Below are 16,591 nucleotides of genomic sequence, written 5' to 3' on the forward strand. Positions count from 1 at the left end.
CTCCTTTTCTTCTTTAGGGCACCCATTATTCCACAGCCATCATGTATAATGTTTGATCTGTTCTTGGTTATATGTTTCATTTGAAAGTATTTAACAGGCTATTCTAAGATGACAACTACTAAGTTGACCTACGCTTTTCAGCTTTAGCCAGAAAATTTCCAAAATAAGAAATTATGCTGCATGGCTGTCCTTTTTTTTCCCACCTTTGTATAATAATCACAGTATTATTCTTTGATCTGCTTAAACTAACATTTCTTCATTCACAACACAGTTATTGTGCTAAACACTGAGCTAGGAGCTAGGGACACAATGATAAAGAAAGTCAAATACTACGGCTCTTGAATAAAAAGCTTCAGCAATTTAATCCAGTTACACAGTTTACCAAACACAGTCCAGCTACTGAGAACCACTTAAGATTCACACACAATAATCTGGCTATCAAAATTAAGAGTATTCTTTCAAGTCTTTTCAAGAACTTCTCTACATGACAGATAAAACCCAAACAAAGTTCTTTGAAGAATACTTAGCTGTTCATTCACTAGGGCACAGCCCTCCCTCATGGGAGAAATTACACAGGAAGTTGTAAGAAATGAAGAAAACCCTTTAGGAAGCAATTCATGGCATAACAGATACTATGGTCACATCACCCTTGCATCCAATAAAATCTTATAGCATTCAAGCCACATTCCAAGGACTTTTTACATTTTAAAAGGCCACATTTGATGCGAGTTACAGGAGGGATTTTTAAGAGGAGGCCCTTAGCCTTCTGTAAAACTGCTACACCCTAGTCCGTCTATTAGAATAGTGTATAAAGTAAATCACAGTTATTTCACAACCAAACATTAATCAGTTGCCACTTTAGATATTTAACTTAGTTTGGGAAAGTGTACTTATTCAAAATTTTTCTAGAGTAAGAAACTAGATGCTATAAAACTTTACAAGAGAGGAAACAGTCAAGATTAATTCTTAATCTTGGAGTCATTTTGTAAAATTATAAACTCCTTCTCTTGGAAGAATTTGATTTCCCTGTGTTGTTTTTATCTACATACCTGTGTGGCTACGGATATGAACTCTCAGTGTACCACTGCTGGCAAACTTCTGGCCACAATATGGGCAGATTTTCTCCTTTTCTCCTGTATGTGTCTAAACGGAAAGGAATAAAAAAGGTTGAGGACAAATATAAAGAATGAGGTTAAAATGATTAAGTGCCTCTGACAACAGTAAATCCTTTTTTTCCCAGGATTATGTTCCTTTAAAATGATTTAATATCACAATGAGATTTTAAACAATTTATCATGGTTATTCCCACTGGTTCAAAAAAACCTCTTAGAATCATGTGTTAGTGTTAATTTGAAAATAACTCTGCAGTTTACATTTTAAGCCTTTATGGAGCCCCCATGTAAAGATGATTAAGTTATACAAAGCCAGTATATGTTAACAAAACCGCATAATCAAAATGGGGCTACAGCTGCCCTTGACTGCTGCCAAGAAACACTTCCTTAGAAGCACTTTTCACATTCTTTGTGTGTATTTAGTGCTTGAGGACAGAATTAATCTCAATAAAGTAATCTGTTACTTGCATTATGTTTGTCAGACTGGATTGATTTTACTGCAAAGCAAAAAGGAATATAAATCTGATTTGATCTTTCAATTCAGCAGGTGTTAACTGAACAGTCAATTTGAAAGATCACTGCTGCCTTCAGTACCTTTAACCTGGACATAAAACCACCACACAAGAAAAGGTGAATGAGTATCACCAAAGCCAGTTTCAATACAATGTTAAGAGAGTTCAAAGAAAAAAAGAGTGACCTCTCCCAAAAAAGGAGGCACATGAGGTGTTTTAAACTTGTCTCACAATCTCATCAGGCGAGCAGTGTTTCTACCAACATCAAAATAGGTCATTCCAATAAATGAGGCAACAGAGCTACTTTTCAAGTCCCATTGGTTTTCAAACTTAGGAGAAGGGAAAAGGAGAAGGAAGCCATTACTTCAGATACCTGCACATTCTCTCAGACCCTTTTTAGAATTGTTAGCTTCAATGATAACCTAAATATGAACAAAAGCATATAGTGGATCATCCGGGTTACCACCACCATCACAAAACAGAACTTCCAGGGCCTGTGTTTGCCTTTGTTTTTAGGCAAATTACTGGCAAATATTATTATTTGAATTGCCATGAGCTAATGGAGAAAGAACAGGAAAGGTTTTTTAAAAGGTGTTTTAAAAAGGTTTTTTAAAAATGATGTGTTCCCAGAAAGGAAAGACAGGCTAGCTGGGATAGAGAAAAAAGGGTGGGATAATTATGTCAGAACCTGACAACCTCGAGGAACCACTAACTTAGCAAAACATTCTCATCTTCCATATTAAATCAATTGTTAACTTTAATATAATTGGTTTATAACCTTATTGGTTGATATTTAATTTATAAATTTTCATATTTGAATTATAATCTATATTTGGATATACACTATCATATTTATAGTTTTTAAAAGTTATAAATGAAATATCTTAGTCAACTTCAGTGTCCTCTAGATGTTTTTCCCTTGAAAAAGATTTGTATTACATTCAAGTTTGAGGAATACAGTCTAATCAACAGCCACACTAGCCAATGATACTGTCTGCAACAAACATCTCCTTGATTCTTCAATTGGCAGCACTTAACTTTCCATTTTCATTACAAGTTCTTATACAAAACAGTTATACATCCTTTACACCTCAGTAAGAGCTGTTACTCCCATGGTCCACATTATGGTTCAATTTAAAGGAAATGGTATAACATTTTAACATATAACAGACCTGTGTTCTTCTCACTCCCTGACAGAAGGGACAAAATATGGCAATTCTTTCCTGATTAATATAACGTTGTTTGGGAATGGTATACATCTATTACTACAACATGGGATTATTCCAAACAGGAAACTACCAAGTTCTTTGTAGTACGTTTATAAAATCCACAGGATTTCTTTTGCTGCTACATAAGTATTTCATTGTTCACCTACTTATATTCAGTTACTTATAGTACTTCAGTAATGTAAGTTTCAAACTAAAGGATACTACGGCAATATTAATTAAAATAATTAAAGTGTTCTTTTTGGCTTAATTCAAAAATATATATTATTATTAGGTACAGAAATTTGACTGGTTGGTATTGTAAGATATTGAAAGTATAACACTACAAAATCTTAAATATGGTTAGAAAGCATGGAAACATCACTATGAGAAGAATATTGGATAAATGTATGAGACAAAAATGAACAATGCACCACAAAATATATTCTATGATAATCTGTTATTGCAGACAAACAACTGTATCTTTCTTGAAAATTCACTATACTTTCCCTCATTGATTAAAACATAATAAAAGTCTATTAAATTCATGAAAAAGTAATCGAATCAAAGAAAGTTGAAAGATTATTCTATTCAGAGCTTTGAAAAGAGAAGACAGTATCATTATTAATCAGCATTAAAGATACAAGAAAAGAAAGTTACTCAGTCCAGTTCTTTTGAAACAGCTGTATTAAGGACAGGTACCAAAATAAAAGTCATAATGACACAGAAGCCACTTCACATTCACTAGGCAGGACACGCCGAGCAGCAGAGACTACCACACTTCACAGTCATTTCTGAAGTCAACATTAAAACTTTCAACTGCATTAGTTATAATATGAATTTTGCTATTTAAAAAATATACTTAGAATGTATTTAATCAACAAGTAAAAATAACCTGTTGATTTGCTGGAGGTAATTAGCGTAACACAAATAAGATAATCTCCAAATCACCATCAGTATGAACATCATTTTATTCAAGTTGAGCAAATACTTATCAAGTCCCTGTTCTGTACCAGGAATTTCCCTAGGTCCTAGGGATGCAAGGTAAAGAAGGACCACTCTAATCCTAGAAGAAGTTAGACAGCTGAACTAGCTTTGAAAAATAAAACTATTAAAGCTCTACTCAGTATCTTTAAAAAAAGGAACCTATGTTAATCCAAAAATGTATAAAGTCGAAAAGCTCCCGTTCATCGAGTACACCGTAAGACCCACCTATCAGCATCGGTTAGGACTGTGTAGCATCCATACCTGAATCTAGGTTTGCTTTCATATGACAAATATATTCTCTTCTGATAAAATGAAGAAAACAGACATTTGCTAAAGAGCTGCTATCACTCATGGGTTTCGTATTTGTCATTTTGAGTAAATATGTTGATAAATTCATACAAAATTGATTATCACATGATAATTAACATACACGCCTGTATGGTTAAAATACGTAATCCATTCAAACTCACGGAAGGCTTCTACTTACTTTCTTATGACTTCTAAGCACTGAAGGTGTAACAAATGCCTTATTACACAGCTCACATCTGTACTTCTTGTGTCTTTCATGCACCACCTGGACATGAACATTTAAGGTGTCCTTCCTTTTAAAGGTAGCATCACAGTGATGACACTTGAAAGTCCTCTCACCTTAGAAATGAAAAAGCCAAATAAGAGAAACACAGACACAACAGCAGGGTGCTGTTAACTCCCCCTCACATGTACTAGATTTACGGCTGTTTTCTCCAAAAACCCAGCTTTACAGCTCTAACAATTTATCATAACCATAAAAGGTCACTTTTCCAACAACTGTTCAGTTCCATATTTGCTCATTCCCTGTGTGAATCATGTGGGGGGGAGGGAGAGTCCTTTAACCTTCGTAGATTCTCAGTGCCTTTAACTGGAAAATGTGGGGACTGAATTCGCTAATTTTCTAAAGGTCCTATGAATTTTCTTGAAAAGTATGTATTTCTAAGGCAGGGGCTTGAGTTTGACAAAAGGTCACTGTTCTGCAGAGTGAGTTGCCTTTGGGGCCCCTCCTGAACTCCCCTCACCCCACCATTCTCCCTCTGGCCTTCAGGGGCAGAGGCAGAACTGGCTCCCAGGCAGTAAACTGGAGGGAAGCCCCTGAAGGCGGCCGTCAGAGCAGATCCTTCACCCCGGGACAGGAGAGGGCTACAACTCCACTATCTCAGGAACTTGGCCTGGAGGCCCCCTAATGCAGTCCTTGGTCTGCTGTGAAATGGCTAGGGAAGGGCTTCAACTTCCAGGCTCTCAGACTGTTTGGGGGCTGCCTCTCAAAGAGGCAGCTGGATTGGGGCAGGGGGACCCAGAGTGGCAACTGCCCTTTTCTACCCTAGAGCCCCTCAAAGGGCCCCCCAGCTCTAGGGCTGGGGTCTAGGGCTGTCCCCTAGAGTCCAGCGGGGGGCCTCCACCACCTGGCCCCTGGCAGTGCCCTCAGGCCCCTTTTCTTTCCTGGGCAGGGGACCCGTGGTGGGACACAGCGTCTTCCGAATGCGTCCCGGAGAGGGTACCTGGGAGGGTTTTCACCTTCCCATCAAATAGCCTCGGCTTGCAGGAAAGCAACTCCAGAAGCTATGTTGAGGGAGTTTATGGGACTTTTTAAACTTTCATACCATGCTATGTCTAAAGTCCATTTTAAATACATTTTAAGTGATCAATGTACACAATTAGAAGATAGTGAATCTCCCAGAAAGATATAAAACATATGTAGCGTGTATAAAGACAGACTAGTATTTGCATATATTTTCCCTTTTTACAGAACAATTATAATAGCACAGATTCAAAAAGTATATTCACTATGAGATAAAATAGGCAGGTAACTGTCTACATCTAAAGAAGAGATTACCTCAGTTTCAACCAAGCTCTTCTACCCGCCCTCCATCTAACTAACATAAATTTAGAAATGTGAAGACCCTATTATTCCGTCCCACCAAATTTAAGGAAGGAACGACAAGAAGAACGAAAATAAAAAGGAAAAGGCAAATTACCCTCCCTTCGTCTTTTCAAACAGAAGTATGGCTCTTTAAATTCTCTTAAAGTCTCTAAGGAAGTTGTTGAGTTGCTGAAATTCGATACTTGAAACCAAGTCACACCAAACCATGCATGAACTGTACAGATTCTGAGAGCTGTGTTTATATGCTGCCTTTGTGCTTTTTTGTTGCAGGGTGTTATTGTTGTCACCTAGTTTGTCTTCATATATCTTTCTAGATTTATTTAAAATTTTATTGATATTTGTATAAAATGTATAACCAGTGAGAGCAAAAGGACAAGTGACATAAAACTGTAAATGTTAATAATACCAAATCTATTCAGGCACTGGAAAAAAATACTCCACGATTGCTCCTATCAAAGTATTTCCATTAAATTATTAAGTGAATCAAAGTATTGGTTCCTGTACGAAAATCTGATTCAAGCTATACCAAGGAGGTCCATACCTTTCTTCTTTCATATTTTAATTCCAGATTTTTTTGTTTTAAGTTTATCAGAACTTTAAAATTCTGACACGAGGTTTTATCAGATTTCTTTACCTTAAATTTATCAGGATTCTTCCCTCTCTTAAAACCAGGAAGCTAGCTAGTAACCTGCCTTTTGGTTTTCATGTACTAGGAAATAACAATAATTTCCAAAATAATCATGACATCTTATTTTTCATATTTGGAGCCACAGTGCTGATGTAAGTTTCTAAAACAATCCTCATGTTTTGAAGTTAAATGGGTTTTAACTTTCCTATTGTATAAGACAAGATCTAGTCTTTTGTCCTCTCTATTTTAGCCATTTTCTTTATCAAATGACAGTGAAATGGGATGGAAATTCCTGCTGTTACACGACATATTTTATTTCTTAAATGCATAGCTCTTCTTTATAAGGAAAATGGAAAACGGTGCTAACAGCTTCTCCAGAGCTGTAAGGTGAATACAGAATGACATGAGATCTCAGCACTGTCTTTCCTATAGGAAAAGATGCATTTCATCACAATCATTACCACTCAATAAATATAAAAACTTTAGTATCTTTATTATTTTGCATTTTAGATACTTTGACTTGACGAGAGAAAATTTCTTCCAAGATCTGTACAATCAAATGTCAAGACTGTTTTGCTTTTCTCAGAAATAAATTTATTTCTATATTAATATTAAATATTAATTATATTTTTATAATTATATTAATTATATAATTAATTAATAATATTTCTATATTAATATTAAAAATTTAATAAGCATTAGAAACTACATGTTAGAGGATGTTCTACTGATTAAACAAGTCAAATTAAAAGGAAGTTATTACTTATGTTATACCATTTTCATTTAACTTTAGATACAGTAAAGTAGTAAATCTCTGGTTGCTTCAACATCTGAACGCAGAACCCACTTTAAAACTCTGTTTAGCAATAACAATTTCTTCTCTGAATAAAGTGACATGGCTAAAAACTGTGGTATCCTAAAATCAGCTCTCAGTGTAACTGCTAGACAGACTTCACGGTACGTAGGTGAATAACTTAATTCCCCCCTACCCCCACCAAAAATTCCCTTGCCAAAAGAAGTAAGAAATCAGAGGCAGTGGAGTAGGCAGGAAAAACACAGGACTAACAGGCTTGGATGCTACCCCCAGTGCTGTGCAACCCTTCTCTGAGTCTCAATTTTCTCAATTCCCCTCCAATGAAGAGGTTAAATTAGATGTTTACTCTGATCCTTTCCAATTTTAAAAGCCTGTGAGCTAATAAAATCATGCCAGATATCTGCATGTTTTAAAAAGTCAGGCATGTTTCCTTAATCATTACATTTAAAAGGGAACAAAAACGTCTGTTTCAGAACAAATTTCAAAGACACTTTACTGAACATGTTTTTATACACAGCTTTTAATAGTGGGAAAAATGATATAAAATAAAATGTCTCATAAAATGATTAATCTTACTGTGGGAAAATAAGGATAAAGGATGAAAAGGGGAAAGGCAGTTATCGGTCCTTTTTAAGTTTAAAAGCAGATTACATAACTACTTATAGGTCCGCTTCTGTGATGCCTACATTCTCAAAGGTTATAAGAACAAAATATGATATAATTCCTTTGGTCCTCAACTGCCTGGATTGTGACTTACTGTTATGTATAAGCAGGTGTCTCTGCAAAGAAAATGGGGTCCGGAACAAAGCTTTACATTCCTCACATTGGAAAGGCCTCTCTTCAGAGTGGGTCTGCAGATGAAAGAAACAGTGAGTCAGGACTCTCTAGAATCAACTAGTCATTACAATAATTGGAGCCTGGATTCATGATGGTGACCAGGAAAGACAGGAAGGTGGACAATATCCTGTTCCTTCTGGTGACATTCTTCCCCCGTAAAATTGGGAACACAAATAGGCTGTGTTCATGGGGAAAAAAATGACTGTATTTTTAACTTCTCAAATTAATTAACTATAAACTTGATAAACAATAAAGGAAACTGCTCCTATAATCTCAAATGCTAATCTCAATACACACTGGGATTTCTCAGAATCTACTTTGCAGAGTGAAATGATACGCAATTTCTCTAAAGACTAAACCTCCTTTATTTAGTCTTTAGAGATTATTAGGGCATGAACATTTAGTATAGGAAAATATGGCATTTCAAATTGGTATAAGAACAGTGGACTGTTTAGTAAATGGTTGTGAGGCAACTGTATAGATATTCAGGAAAAATTAAGTTGTGTCTCTTCCCCACCCATTACAAGAGATAAATCCCATTTCAATTCAGCTATATTTTTTTTAATGTGAAGAATAAGACACTAAATATACAAGAAAATATGAGTAAATATTTAAATAATTTTTGAGTAGGAAAAGGCTTTCTAGGCATGGTAGAAAACCAGGTACTCAGATGAGAGAATTAAATTTAAAACTGCAAGGCAGAAATATTCGGTGACACAGAAAATATTTGCAACATACACCAAAAGTTTAAAATTACTAATATAAAGAGTTATAGCAAATTAATAATATAAAAATTCCCCCGAAAGGGCAAAAGGACTCTCCTCCAAATAGCACTCTTAAAATTTCATTATTTATTTTGCGCCAAGTCTATGATATGCACTTCATGCCGCTACATGCCAGTCCTATTTTATATTCTGGGGATATAGTTGTGGGAAAAAAAAGGCAAATGTCTCTGCTATTGTGGAGCTCTTACTCTAGCAGAGAGAGAAACAATCAACAAATGATAAAATATCAGATACATGCTACAGAGAAAAATAAAGCAGGGAAAGAGGACAGCAAATGTTTCAGAGAACGGGGTAGCAATTTTATTTTTTATTTATTTATTTTTTGCGGTACGCGGGCCTCTCACTGCTGTGGCCTCTCCCGTTGTGGAGCACAGGCTTCGGACGCGCAGGCTCAGCGGCCATGGCTCACGGGCCCAGCCGCTCCGCGGCATGTGGGATCCTCCCGGACCAGGGCACGAACCCGTGTCCCCTGCACTGGCAGGCGGACTCTCAACCACTGTGCCACCAGGGAAGCCCGGGTAGCAATTTTAAACAGGTGGTCAAGGAAATTCTGGCTGAGAAGGTGACAGTTGAGAGAAGATCTGATTGCACTGGGGCAACAGGGGCAGGTTTCCCTCTGGGTGATCTAGGCAGGAAACTCCACGGAGGCCAGTGTGATAGGAACTAAGTGGAAGAGTGGCACAGAAATGGGAGAAGGTGGAGAAATGGGAGAAGCAAATGATGTAGGGCTTGGTTAGCCACTGCAGGAATTTTGTCTTTTACTGAGAGAAATATAAAATCTCCCTAATGGGTTTTAAGCAGGTAAGAGGCATGATTCACTTGGCATTTAACAGGATGCTAAGGTGGCTGTGTTGAGAACAGGATATAGGGAGACAAGGGAGAGCAGAGAAACTAGAGAAGTAATAGCAATAAACCAAGCAAGAGATGATTAAGACCTATACCAGGGTGGGAGCCACTAATGTGAAGGAAAGTCAGAGGCTTCTGGATCTATTATGAAAGTGAACAGGTTTTGCAGACAGACCTGGATATGAAGCATAAGACACAGAAAGAAGGAAGCAAGCATGCCTCCAAAATTGTGACCTGAGTAACGGTAGGATGGATTAGCCATTAACTAGTATATGAAAGAGCAAGCAAGAAACAAGTTTGGGTACAAGATAAGGGGTTCGATTTTGGACAAGTTCAGATGACTATTAAGAGATGTCAACAGGCAGTTGAATATTTCAAGTCTGGATTACTGGCTCTAAAACTTGGGGATGTCAGATTACGTACAGTATTAATACTTCAAGCCATGAATGCAATTAAAGAATGAAAAATTTAAAACAAAATACTATCTATGGTCTATCAGACTGGCAGAAGTGAAGAAAACAGATATCATTCTGTGTTGTCTGAAGGGTAAGAACATGCAAGCTCACATCTGGTAATTGGGAATGTAAATTTTCTGAGGGGCAGTGTGGCTCTATTTACCAAACTGATAACTGTGCATAGACCTCTTGACTAACCAATTCCTTTTACAGAAATATATCGGACAAATTTTTGCACTTTTTTTTTTTTGGTAGCACCGCACGGCATGTGGGATCTTAGTTCCCCGACCAGGGACTGAACCATGCCCTTGGCAGTGAGAGCATGGAGTCCTAACCACTGGACTGCCAGGGAATTCCCTTGCACAATTTTTTTTAAAAAGTAAAGAATTTTTTTTAATTCCCATTGACAGTTATAAACCTAGTTAACTAAATTCTAGCGACTATTAAATATGTTTTTTCTTTGATATGGAAAAGTCTCCATAACATATTTTGAGTGTCAAGAGCCGAATGCAAAGCGTTATATAGTAGAATACCATTTATGGCACATTCATACTCACACAGAACAGGGTCTAGGAAGATGTTCTACAAAACACTGAGAAGGGTTTTCACAGTAAAGTGGACAGTGGTATTTGACAGAGTTTTTGCTTTGTTCTCTAGAACTTTCTTTGATGTTTTAATTTCCTACAATTAGTAGATAATATTATAAAAAGAAAGAAACTCTTTCATTTTTAGAGCATCCAAATTGGAACACAGGGTTGCTTTAATCTTCCAAATATATATTCCACCCTAACCCATTCTTTCTCTTTTTCCAAATCTAGGACAAAACAACTTGTGGATATGATTTAGTGGCTTGATGATTAAAGAACTTGGGACAGCATAATGCCTTAGACCTATGTTAACCAAACCAAAGCCACAACTTCTAGATACTGACCTGAAGTCAGTAGCACATTTCAAGCAGTAAGCTGTTAGTACACAGCCAGGTGAATAAATACTTTGTCAAAAAGGTTCCAACGCCCAACACCACGGAGGTGTGATGGCATGACCTGTGAAAGTCTCAGCATTCAATCTCATTTAAGTAAGGTGGTAGTGAAATACCTGCAAGTTGTGGATAGAGGACTTCTGTCTCCAAGATATATTCTACAAATAGCAAATAAAATTAACCCTCTTAAAGGGTTCCTTATCCTTCCATTTTTCATCTCTACAGGGTTCCAAACTTTCCACTGACTTATTCATCACATTATCCTTGAGCTCCAGAACACCCTCCTTTTAAATGCCAGGCGCTGAGACACCAATATCTGCTGATGTAACAAACGGGCTAGTCCACGAACTGGCACTATGAAATATATCATTTTATGCACCATGTCTGATTATTGTTGCAGATGTAGAAAATACATAAGAAAACGTGTTGCACTACCTGTAACACCTAGTAAAATGTCTCAAGAATGCTTCAGAAAGTTTACAACATAATTTTTATACAATAGTTAACAAATTATCACATTTCTAGCCAACCAAACCAAATACTAATTTCATGAGAGCAGATTAGCCTTTTCCTCAGGCCCATTCACAATTAAAAATAACTTTGACTATCAGTAATATATACAGCTCCACAGTTAGCAATATTACTTGAAATGACATTTCTTCTTTCAGTCATGTGCAAAACAAGAAAACTATGACAAATTCAGGGGAAATAAGTAGAGATAAAATAAAACTGGAAAAATTATTCCAGAGATACATGTGTTAGAACTATTCTTAAAAAAAAAACTCATTATTGAAGTCTGTATAAAAGTATATTGCTATCCCACAGGGTCACATAATAAACCTAAGGTTTTATAAAATGTGTGTCATCTGGCTGTTTACAAGGTCTGTGGATTAAATTTTTACTGTCAGACTTACAACTGGCTTCCTTAAAAGGACTCACAAAAATGAATAGAAACTGGAGAAATACCGAAGAAATCAGTTTCTTTAAGCTCAGTACAGAAAAAGGTAGCTCATGCTACACAGAGAAGTGAAGATGGAGTACAGCCTTGAGTAGCCAGTCCAACCTTTCCATTGCTTGAAAGCCACAACTCATTAGTACAAAACCATAATCTCAAGGGGCCAACTACTGAAGTCCCCGCAGCCCTAAGGACACTCCTCCTCCATATCTGTGGGAGACTGGTTTCAGGACCTCAGAGGCTACCAAAATCCAAGGATGCTCTCAGCTAGTGGGAACATACTACAAAGCACACGAGGCTCAGTTCAGTGCTCTGTAACGACCGAGATGAGTGGGATAGGAGGGGGTGGGAGGGAGGTCCAAGAGGGAGGGGATATAGGTATACATATAGCTGATTTACTTCATTATACAACAGAAAATAATACACCATTGTAAAGCAATTATACTCCAAAAACAAAAAAATGGCATAGTATTTGCATATAACCTATGCACATCCTCTCGTATATTTTAAATCACCTCTAGATTACTTATAATACCTAATGCAATGTAAATGGTTGCCAGTGCACAGCAAATTCAAGTTCTGCTGTTTGGAACTTTCTGGAATTTTTCTTCCAAATACTTTGCATTCGCGGTTGGTTGAGTCTGTGGACGTGGAACCCGCAGACACAAAGGGCCAACTGTAATACCCTGATCAAGGCAAAGGGAATTTGCTAAGAGAAGAAATAATCACAGGCTTTCAGATGAAGTCTTCCTTGGAAGGCAACTCAGGGGGTTTTCCCCTCTTCTATACTGCTGAGAGACGGTATCTCATATTTGTAACCAAGGATACCTGTAGCAAACTGTGCTTTCAACACATGACTCTTCAGGCTAGCTGATTTGACCATTAATTTAAAAGTTCTGCCTCTGCATGGCCACTATTTACTACAGCTAGTCTAGAGCCATACAGAACAAGTTTATTCTCGCTTCCAAATGAAGCTCTTTGAATATCTGGAAACAGCAACCATGTCCCCTCACAAACTGTCCAGATAACAGAAACTTGTAGCTTCACTACTGAAGATAAAAGTTTTCAGATGCATCATAATAATGTGAAGCAGAATTTTCTGCATAGAAGTAGGCCTCCTAATTTTTATAAGTCATATGTAACACACCATAGCAGCTATACTAGCTCCTTTAGTGGATAACTTGTTTGCTAGGCAAGATGGCGAAATAAATTGGTAATCTTGCAATGAACTTTATGTGCCATCCAAAGAGAAACAAGTGCAGATTCCTAAACTACAAACAGACAAACAAACAACAATGGATCAATTCCAGTCCTATCCAAAAATTACTCTAAAAATTAATACCAGTCCTTCAACAGGAAATAGTTTTCTTATAGTATAAATCCCTAGTAATTAACAGATAATAGGAAATAGGATGAGAATAGGATTCCAAATATTTGGAATAGATAGATATAAAGTAAAATGTCTGTGTATGTATGTGTGTGTGTGTATTTAAACCACTACCCAATTATCTAAGTGTCAACATGGCCAGAGGATATTTTCTCAATCGAAACCCTTATAAAAACTAAACAAATCTATTTTCAACATAATACAGATGCAAAGTCAAAAGATCAGAGTCTGATTCTAAACTGATTCTAGTTTCTAATTTTAAATATAAAACACTCAAAATGGGATATTAGGTTCAAAGCTTATTTTTTACTGAAAATACTGCACGTCAGCATATTTTAATTATAACATACAATTCTCATTTGTACAGTTCTAGTTTTCATTGGTTCAAGTTTGTGGCATTTTCTAGTTTGATACAAATTGTTATAGAAGAGAGAAGAGTGTCTCTTTTTAAAAAAGTAATAGTTTTCCATTTATTTTAACTTAGCTTCCAAATTTATACTACTTATTCACTAAGACTGTCAACATCATTTAAAATTCATTACCCTGCCTATTGCGGGTTCACATAAGTACACTTCCTGCCCTCATGCTAAATCTCCCCCATTTGCCATGCTCTATGAGTCACAGTTTATTTCTAAAGTTTTTTGTCTTCTCTGGGTGAAACAAACCATCACCAAGTCTTCTGGCTACAACTAACCTGAGTTTTTTTTTTTTTTTCCCCCCAATCCTCTTTCACTTAGTCTTCTTCTAATAGATCCTCTGGGCTGAGAAACGAGTCAACCAAACTTGGTAGAATTTCAGGTAGAATAGAAATGAAAGGGACAAGGGAAGGATCTCCATGTTATACTAAATACTATGTTTTAATACATGAAAAAAATAAGAAATATACTGATAATGGACAATTAATTTAATGATATTAGAGGAAAAACTGTTTTTATTTCCTGCTTTTTCTATCCTGAACATTTCTGAACCAAACCATTCAGAAGAACAAGGGTATATTTGAAGAATTTTTGTGAAGAGGAGCTGTTTTTTAATATATGACACTGATTTCCAGGAAGATAAAAAGGAAGCAGCGGGGCTTCCCTGGTGGTGCAGTGGTTGAGAGTCCGCCTGCTGATGCAGGGGATGCGGGTTCGTGCCCCGATCCGGGAAGATCCCACATGCCGCGGAGCGGCTGGGCCCGTGAGGCATGGCCGCCGAGCCTGCGTGTCCGGAGCCTGTGCTCCGCAATGAGAGAGGCCACAACAGTGAGAGGCCCGCCTACCGCAAAAAAAAGAAAAAAAAAAAAAGGAAGCAGTGATAAGACATATGCTTATTAACATTAATCTTCCCAAAACACCATGTGAAAGAATTTTGAAAAAGGAAAACTACAAAGGAGCCCTTGTCCAACAGATATTAAAAAACATTATAAATCGCAACTATTAAAATAGTCTGATATTGCAAGGGAATACAGATTAAATGGAACAGAATGGAGGCCAAAAATAGATTTATACAAGAGGCGTTCAATAATGTGATAGCAGTGGTATGAATCAATATTTCAATCCATACCTAAAAATAAATTATTGATGGATTAAAATACCAATTAAAAAAGAAATATAACTTTTAAAAGCATTGACGAGTATTTGCATAATCTTGGAATAAGAAAGTTTTCTAAATAGGACTTAAAACTCAGAAGCTATAAATACTCAGAAGCCATAAAACTCATAATCCATGTCATACTTGAAAACATAAAAATGTAAAACTTCTTTACTCAAAAGATACAAGTTGATAGATGGGGACAAATATTAGAAACAAAAACAGCGAAGTACTGATATTCATAATATCTATAGAGTTCCTAGAAATCAACAAGAAAACAGCCAAATAGGCCAGCAGAAAAAGGACAAAGAGTACCTACAAGCATTTCTCAGAAGAAAAATGGAAAAAAAAAAAACATAAAAAGAATTTCACCCACCATTGCTAAAATGCAATGAAACATCACCTTTCACTTCTCAGACTGAAAAAAAAAAAAAACAAAGGCTGATAACATAGATGTTTGTGATGGCACGGAGCACTTTCATCACTACTAAGTGAAAATAAGAGCTTTTTCAGAAGGCAGTTGGGCAGGAGCAATCAAAATTTAAAGTGAACTTAATATCTGACCCATAAATTCCATACCTAAGATCCAGTTGCATAAATACTCTTGGCAAAGTTACAAAGTTTTATGTAAAAGGATGTTCACTGAAGTATCGAAATAGTAATGGTCATAAAAAATGAGTCGCTTTATATGAACCTACCTGAAATGCTCTCCAAGTCATAATGTCAAGGCAAAGAAGTAAGTTCCTAAATGACATCTGTGTCATAAAACCATTTACATTTAAATATACTTTTCTCCCAGATGAGTAGCCGAGACCTTGTGTTTTTCTCCAAGCTCCACCCAAAATGCACATCCTCTTACACACAAACATCAGTGTGGAACGTGGAAGTTCCTCACGATTTACTAGGGTGACGAAGGAGGTGCTCTGTACTTACAGCATTTGAAAGCGCCCCTCCCAACCTAACACTCTGGAGTCTCTTCTTACACTCTCTTCTCCATTCCAATGGTCACCCTTCCCACCTTCTACCCCCCCACCTTCCCAGCTCTTCCCAGAGGTGCTCTGTACTTACAGCATTTGAAAGCGCCCCTCCCAACCTAACACTCTGGAGTCTCTTCTTACACTCTCTTCTCCATTCCAATGGTCACCCTTCCTATCTTCTACCCCCCACCTTCCCAGCTCTGCCACCCAACCACCTCCAGCTCACACCTTCCCATTTCTAATCTTCCCTATTCCAGCCCATTACAGTGACTTAAAGTATGTCAACGGCATTATGCTGAGGATAAAAACTGAATTTTACTCAGTCTACAAAATATCCTCCGGTTACTAGGATCACCTGCCTTTGAATATAGTAGTAGATGTGGTAATAATGAACAAATAATTTGTACAACAACGTGTACAGTTGTTAATGTACTTGGGAAAGCCCAGAGGCTATTCACTGGGAAGGGGCCTAGAAACGTGGTAGGCAGAAGGGAGGGTGGCTGGTGCCGGGGATTCTAACCTAAGCTGCATAACTGACTACCCATGCATTCATGTATGATCTTAGGGATTTGTTTTCATATGATGTCTACTACAAAGGAAAAAAAAGGAAAACAAAATTAATTTA

At 36.9% G+C, this 16,591-nt stretch overlaps 1 protein-coding gene across 2 annotated transcripts in view; it reads right to left on the reverse strand.

Annotated features, from left to right (window-relative positions):
- PRDM5 (PR/SET domain 5) overlaps nt 1-16,591 on the reverse strand; it is a gene marked incomplete at both ends in the record, with an annotated part of 205,951 nt that overhangs the window by 78,568 nt on the left and 110,792 nt on the right. For both annotated transcript variants that reach the window (XM_082653415.1, XM_082653416.1), the window contains 3 exons: nt 1,050-1,143; nt 4,304-4,464; nt 7,931-8,024. In XM_082653415.1, coding sequence (XP_082509541.1) covers nt 1,050-1,143; nt 4,304-4,464; nt 7,931-8,024 — 349 coding nt within the window. The remainder of the gene's footprint in view (nt 1-1,049; nt 1,144-4,303; nt 4,465-7,930; nt 8,025-16,591) is intronic.

This window comes from Grampus griseus (assembly GCF_964374135.1).
Source record: "Grampus griseus genome assembly, chromosome: 4".
Lineage (NCBI taxonomy): Eukaryota > Metazoa > Chordata > Mammalia > Artiodactyla > Delphinidae > Grampus > Grampus griseus.